We start from the raw sequence: 6,837 nt of genomic DNA on the forward strand, positions 1-6,837 counted from the left end.
ATTAAACGTATTAAATTTGCCTCATCCATGATTTTTTACTTGCCATATAACTAATTATAGTAATTAAAATATTCTAGTAAAAAATGACTGTGAATGAATAATTAAAAGTAATTTACAAATGAATAATTATTAACAAATTAATTCATTAACAAACTATGCCTTCACACATACTGTGTTTTGCAAATCTCAGCTGCTTGATTGTTTATACTGTCACAAAATACTCTTATCACATATCTCTATATTTAAAGTTGAATATATAAACATTTCACCAAAAGACATACAGTTCAAGCAAAGCAATATATAAAACATTAGACATTTTAACAACTTTTTTATATTGTGGCAATAAACATAGAATAGAATGATAACTATAAATATGTAAATAAAGCTGTATTAGCAGTGTTATCAGTGGACAGTACGGATCTGTATATTATTATTGTTGTCTGCCACTTTAAATACTCAAGCTCGTTAAAGCAGAATGGATTCTGATTGGCTGTCAAAGGCTTTATTGTTCATCAGCTGCAAAAAAACCCTCATATTCCACATATTCATATTCCACTCATATCATTCATTCCTCTTTCTTGTTATCTTTATAGTTGTGATGTGGACTATGCTGTTCTTATTGAATTAGAACAATTATACAAACTTTATAGTATTAGTCGTTGGAGCGAACAGCCCTTAAGGCAGAACGGAAAAAGGCTCAATAAAAATATAAATGTGATTTTACTAAAAACCTGAGCTTTCTTCCTCTTTGTGTGTTTCAGAGCCAGCTCTCGCCTGCAAGTAAAGGCACATACAGAGACTATCTGGGCAAACTGGATCTGCAGTACAACAGACTGCTGGTGAGTGCTTTAACCAGTAGCTATATAAACCACTAGGCCTTGCAGACTGTCAGCACACATCTCTCTTCTTCTCTAGAACTCCTCCAAGTCCCGTCTGAGAAACCTGGACCAGCTGTATAACTTCGTCAGCGCCGCCACCAAGGAACTGATGTGGCTCAATGACAAAGAGGAAGAGGAGGTCAACTACGACTGGAGCGAGCGCAACACCAACATGACTGCGAAGAAAGAGAACTACTCCGTAAGTGCAGAGCTCTGATTAGGGTTGTCTGTTGCTCGTTGTAGTTTAACCAGGTGTAAATGGAGAATACTGACAGGATACTGGATTGATCTTCATGGTCTAACTCATTCCTCAGGGACTCATGCGAGAACTGGAATTTAGAGAGAAGAAAATCAACGACATCCAGGCCACTGGAGACAGACTGATCAAAGACGGACATCCAGGCAAGAAGACTGTCGAGGTACGGAGTCAACCGTTCATGTTTTTAAAAGAAGACATGGTTCATCTTTACCATGCATTACAAAGAGATGATTATAATTATTTATTATGTGCATTGTGATACATTATATCTTAAATTTAAAATGCACAGCGTATTGTTGAATTGATAAATGTACTAAAGTATTATCTGTGCTTATAATTATTAATGAGATCATGCAATGCATTACAATGAGGCATAATAAATGCATTAAAACTACTTTTATAATGCATTATGCATAAAGGCATTACCAAAGACTCCTCTGCTCACCAAGGCTGCATTTATTTGATTAAAGTACAGTAATATTGTGAAATATTATTGCAATTTAAAATAACTGTTTTATATGCGAGTATCTTTTAAAGTGTAATTTATTTCTGTGATGCACAGCTGTATTTTCAGCCTCATTCCTCCAGTCTTCAGTGTCACATTCTTCAGAAACATGCTAGCGACATGCTAACAACATGCTAGCAACATGCTAGTCGCATGCTAATCATGCTAGAAACATGTTAACAACATGCTAGCAACATGTTAATCATGCTAGAAACATGCTAGCGACATGCTAGCAACATGTTAATCATGTTAGAAACATGCTAGCAACATGCTAATCAGGCTAGAAACATGCTAGTCTCATGCTAATCATGCTAGAAACATGCTAGCATTTGCTGATTTGCTGCTCTAGAAACCATTCTGATCAGTAAGTGTTAAGTGTGTGTTGTGTTGATCTGCAGGAGTTCAGTGCAGCTCTGCAGACGAAGTGGAGCTGGATCCTCCAGGTGTGCTGTTGCATTGAAACTCATCTCAGAGAAAACACTGCATACTTCCAGGTACAGCATCAGTATCATCTAACCATGTGCAATTCTTCGTTGGTCAAGCATGTATGAGCATTATTCTTCTCTTTCTCCTCCCGTAGTTCTTCGCTGATGTGAGAGATGCTGAGCAGAGGATGAAGAAGATGCAGGAGACCATGAAGAAGAAGTACACGTGTGACCGCAGCACCACTGCCACTCGTCTGGAGGATCTACTGCAGGACGCTGTCGTGAGTTTGCTTTCCACTGTCTCACAAAACTAAACTGTAATGCTAGTGTGTGTTTAGTGTTTAAAAAGTCAGATTAATAGGTAGCTGTAATCTAACTAAGTGAGTTTGACCGCAGGAGGAAAGAGAGCAGCTGAACGAGTTCAAGTCTGACATCGCTGGCCTGACGAACAGAGCCAAGTCCATCGTCCAGCTGAAGCCGCGGGACCCCACCAGCCCCTCCAGAGGAAAGCTGCCCGTCCAAGCTGTGTGTGACTTCAAACAGATGGAGGTAGAGACTCGGTCACACACGCTCACACACGCTCACAGAGTGCTCGTGCTGCACGCTTGACCTCTGCTTCTGCTGACAGATCACCATGCACAAGGGCGACGAGTGCACGCTCATCAATAACTCCCAGCCCTTCAGGTGGAAGGTCCTGAACCGCTCGGGGAACGAGGCCGTGGTGCCCTCCATCTGCTTCCTCGTGCCCCCCGTCAACAAGGAGGCTGTGGAGAGCGTGTCCAGGTGCGTTATACACACTGCACTGGGAAACACTGTTTTCTGGACAACTTTACTGCTTACTGTCCACCAGCATTATTTTACTGTCATTGATGTACTAGTATAGGTTTTCAGAAGAAATATTCATTTCTTTTTTTAAAGTTTCTTCATTTTGTTGTGTGTTTTTGTAGTGGTTATTTATTTTTTTGTTTGTTTCATTGATATGTTATTATATTTTTTTATATATATTTTGATAGATATTTTCTGTTTTCACATTTGAGTTGTTTTGTTTTGTGTTTTTTATCTTTTTATTACCGTATTTTCCGGGCTGTAAGTCACACTTTTTTTTTTTTTTTTTTTTCAGGTGCGACTTGTAGTCCGAAAAGTAGTGTTTTTAAACATGCATATTTATAGCATTTATTATTTATTATTACGTTTTAGTTTATATAATTGTATTTATATTTTGAATTTCAGCTAAAAAAAGAAACAAAAATGAGAAATGTTGCTTCGGCTGAAATAAAAATTATTATTTTTTCTGAGAAAAGTAGCTATATACCATTATAAGATACTATATTTTTGTATTATATTATATTTTAACTAGTTTTTTTATTTATTTATTTATTTTTTTTTTTTTTTTTTTGCAATTTTCAACAGTATGTGTACTGTTTTTATGAGAATTTACTGCATCAGTGGTAGCTATTTTAATACAAGTAAAAAAAAGTGAAACGTCTTGGCACCTAGTTTTTCTTTGTTCAGCTTCCTCTTTCTCAGAACACAGTATGACTGAAGCAGACTGTAATGTTTAGACGTGTTGTTGTGTGGTTGTTTGTGTCAGTCTGGACGCCGGTCAGCAGCAGACTCAGGCTCTGTGGCAGAAGCTCCACGCTGACCTCAGGAGTCTGCTCTCCTGGCAGTATCTGATGAAAGACATCCATCTCATCCGCTCCTGGAACATCACCACGGTCCGTTCTACACCTCACTCGTGACATAAATACACACCTGTGTTATAGTCATTACCTTAGGATTCAGCACAACTGACTGATGAAATGCGTTTGCTACTGAAAGAGATCAGTGCAGATATGCTGTGGGACTTAAATGCACTGTCTGGTTATTTCTTTCTAAAATAAAATAACACTTGTTCTACTAAACAACATGGGATTTTTCCTCTAATTGAGTAACTTGATTGTAAGGTCGCAGACCGACAGTTATATTTAGGAAACAAGCCGTAAACAAGGAAAATTGCTTTACTGAATAACAGGATTTTCAAGGGCTCTTCTAAATGAATTAAAGAGTAGACTTGATAGTTTTGAAACAGATTTCAGATGAGAGACGAGATCAAGATTATTAAATAGGCCTGTTATTGTAAATTTGAAATGATTTGTAATGTTCATGTTTCAGTTGAAGACGATGAAGTCGGATGAGTACCAGCTGATGCTGAGGAACCTGCAGATGCACTATCAGGACTTCCTCAGAGACTCCCGGGACTCCAGGCTCTTTTGACTCCAGCGATAACCTGCAGGTGGAGAGGGACTACAAGGAGGCCGTCCAGCACTACGACAGCCTGCTGCGCTCCTTGGAGAAAGGTACAGACCCCAAGCGCTGACAGAGCCCTCCGTGCATTACACTGAGACACGAGGATGTTGTGTAACTGTTGAATTCACGTTTCAGGAGCCGCTGTCAGAGCGCAGGGTGAGTCTTGTGCTCCTGAGCAGGGTATCATGGATGAGCTGCTCTGTCACGGATGTTGTTTGCTTCCTGTGCTTTAGCTACAGAGTGTGCATGTACTGAAACACTCAACAGAGTAAACACACAGCCTGATGCAGTCCTGAACCTGTAAACAGAGTATAGTTTTCTTTTAGATGACATCCATCGGGTAAATCCTTCGAAACATGACAGGTTATTATAGTTAACTAAACTGAAGAAGATGCATCATTGTAGTGCTTGTCAATGCAGTAAAAACATATTTAACTGGTTTGAGCTGTAAAAATATGCCTTATTTTCTTCATGCACATTTAAATGAATTATGTTTTTTCTTTGGTTTTGGGATGAAATGTGAGTCATAACCACAGATGGAATGTGTGTGACGTGACTAAGTGTCGTGACCGATAAATGAAGAGATAAACTGTCGTTTGTCTTTAGTGTTGATGGAAAGCGTAATAACAGATCTTCTCTCTTTGCAGGCGAGCAGGATGAATCCATATGCAAGACGTACATCAACCCAAATCAAAAGCCTGCGGCTGCAGATCGAGGACTGTGAGTCTCGTACGTGGCTCGTATCCGGCAGCCTGTGGACAAAGACCCGCTCCCGAGAACTGCATTCAGAAGACTGCGGATCAGAGAGTACGACACACCCACACTTCTTCATATTTTTATCCAGTTAAAAACTATTGCCAGCTGATGTATGTGTATACAAATTCAAGTCATATTTGTGACTCATAATGAGGGAATTTCAACAAACACATCCCCAAAATAGCAATATAAGATGTTTTGCTTTGTGATGTTACTTTTGTGAGATTTAAGCACGTTTTCCCTGAGATATTCTTCTTCAATTGTAATGGATCCGTTTCCTAGTTTGTGTTTCTCATTTCTCCAATATTGTGATAGTCATGAAATGCTTAATTACTGCAATACAACTAAATTAAAGACACAAACAAATACTAAACAATACGAGATATAAATGGAGAGCGAGTGGTGAGATTTTAACCTGTTGTTCTATTAAAATGTGTGCTTAACTGTCCTGAAAATAATATCATAATATCAAACTAAAAAATACTCAGAAAAGATATAATCAGTGTTATTTTAGTGTTTTTGAGATACTGTTATAGTTTGTATTCATATTTTGGATCAGTTTTTACTCTTTCAAAGTTAAATTGAGTGATTTTGTTTGGTTTGTCACTGTTTGTATAGAGAGAATTTTTTTATTTTTTTTTTTCAGTTATCGTTTTAGTTATATTTTACATCAAGTTAGACTAAAAAATGAAAGATTTTGCTTCAAAATAAGGGAATATATATTTTGATGTTATAAAATAATATATTACATTTTTATCAGTTAACATTATTTTATTTCAAGCCACAATTTTATGTTTTAATTGTTTTAATTAACTGTACCTTGAATATTATTTCTAATTTTGTATTTAGATTATTATGTGAATTATAACCAGAGCATGTTTCTTCGCATATTTAACCACGTGAGTGATTGTGTTTTGTCTCTGTCTCAAACAGAAAGTGCACACGGAGCTGGACGGCGTTAAGAAGAGCCTGGAGCGAGTGTCTGGAGAAAGCTGAGGAGGTGCTGGTCCTCTCCGCAGCAGTCCAGCTCTCCGGTCCTGCGCTCCGAGCTGGACATCACCCTGCAGAAGAATGGACCGGACCTACAACCTGTCCTCGGTCTACCTGGAGAAGTGAGGGCGCTCTCACCTGTCTCGTGTCTGTGTTTGCACTGCGTATCTACTGCTGCTCATCGTTCATCTTTTGTCTCTTTGTTCATTTGCTACAGTATTATTATGTACTGTACTAATAATCTTAAGCATAAGATTTAGATTGAGGCAATTGTTTTGTTTTTTTTCCGTAGACTTAAGACAATAGAGATCGTGATCCGTAACACAGCAAGGGGCAGAAGATGTGGTGAAGAAATATGAGAATCGTCTGCGTGAGGTTCACACGGTGCCTACAAACGTCCAGGAGGTGGAGAGAACTACTGCTCTTGAGCTCAAGGTAATATTAACTCTTCACGCATACTGCTTGATGCTTTGTCTTGTGGATTATTCTAGCACTTGTATGTAAGTTCCATCAAATTCTGGGCTTCAGTAACTTGTCGACTTGTGTTCAGCGGGATGCGTTCGGATGGCAGACACCCAGCGGCCCGTGTTATGATGACATGGAGAGTGAGCTGGCCAAGGCCACGGCGGTCAGCCAGCGCAGGCTTCAGGTTCACAGCGAGCGGGTGACGCCGAGCTGGATCACTACCAGCAGCTCCTGGGCCAGTTCTTCAGGACGCTGGCGCGCCGTCTTCGC

The 6,837-nt window shown here is 39.1% G+C and overlaps 1 protein-coding gene across 7 annotated transcripts in view; it reads left to right on the forward strand.

Annotated features, from left to right (window-relative positions):
- The window catches only part of LOC113068793 (plectin-like), a 30,218-nt gene extending 25,121 nt beyond the window's left edge, over positions 1–5,097 (forward strand). For 6 of the 7 annotated variants that reach the window (XM_026241651.1, XM_026241654.1, XM_026241655.1 and 3 more), the window contains 10 exons: positions 762–839; positions 916–1,077; positions 1,193–1,297; positions 2,041–2,136; positions 2,223–2,348; positions 2,464–2,616; positions 2,696–2,850; positions 3,659–3,785; positions 4,222–4,406; positions 5,004–5,055. In XM_026241651.1, coding sequence (XP_026097436.1) covers positions 762–839; positions 916–1,077; positions 1,193–1,297; positions 2,041–2,136; positions 2,223–2,348; positions 2,464–2,616; positions 2,696–2,850; positions 3,659–3,785; positions 4,222–4,323 — 1,104 coding nt within the window. In that variant the 3' untranslated portion in view covers positions 4,324–4,406; positions 5,004–5,055. Of the gene's footprint in view, positions 1–761; positions 840–915; positions 1,078–1,192; positions 1,298–2,040; positions 2,137–2,222; positions 2,349–2,463; positions 2,617–2,695; positions 2,851–3,658; positions 3,786–4,221; positions 4,407–4,491; positions 4,513–5,003 lie in introns of all 7 variants that reach the window. The other variant, XM_026241652.1, reaches the window with a different exon arrangement.
- The last annotated feature ends 1,740 nt before the right edge of the window (positions 5,098–6,837 follow it).

Source organism: Carassius auratus, unplaced genomic scaffold, assembly GCF_003368295.1.
Source record: "Carassius auratus strain Wakin unplaced genomic scaffold, ASM336829v1 scaf_tig00000037, whole genome shotgun sequence".
Taxonomy (NCBI): domain Eukaryota; kingdom Metazoa; phylum Chordata; class Actinopteri; order Cypriniformes; family Cyprinidae; genus Carassius; species Carassius auratus.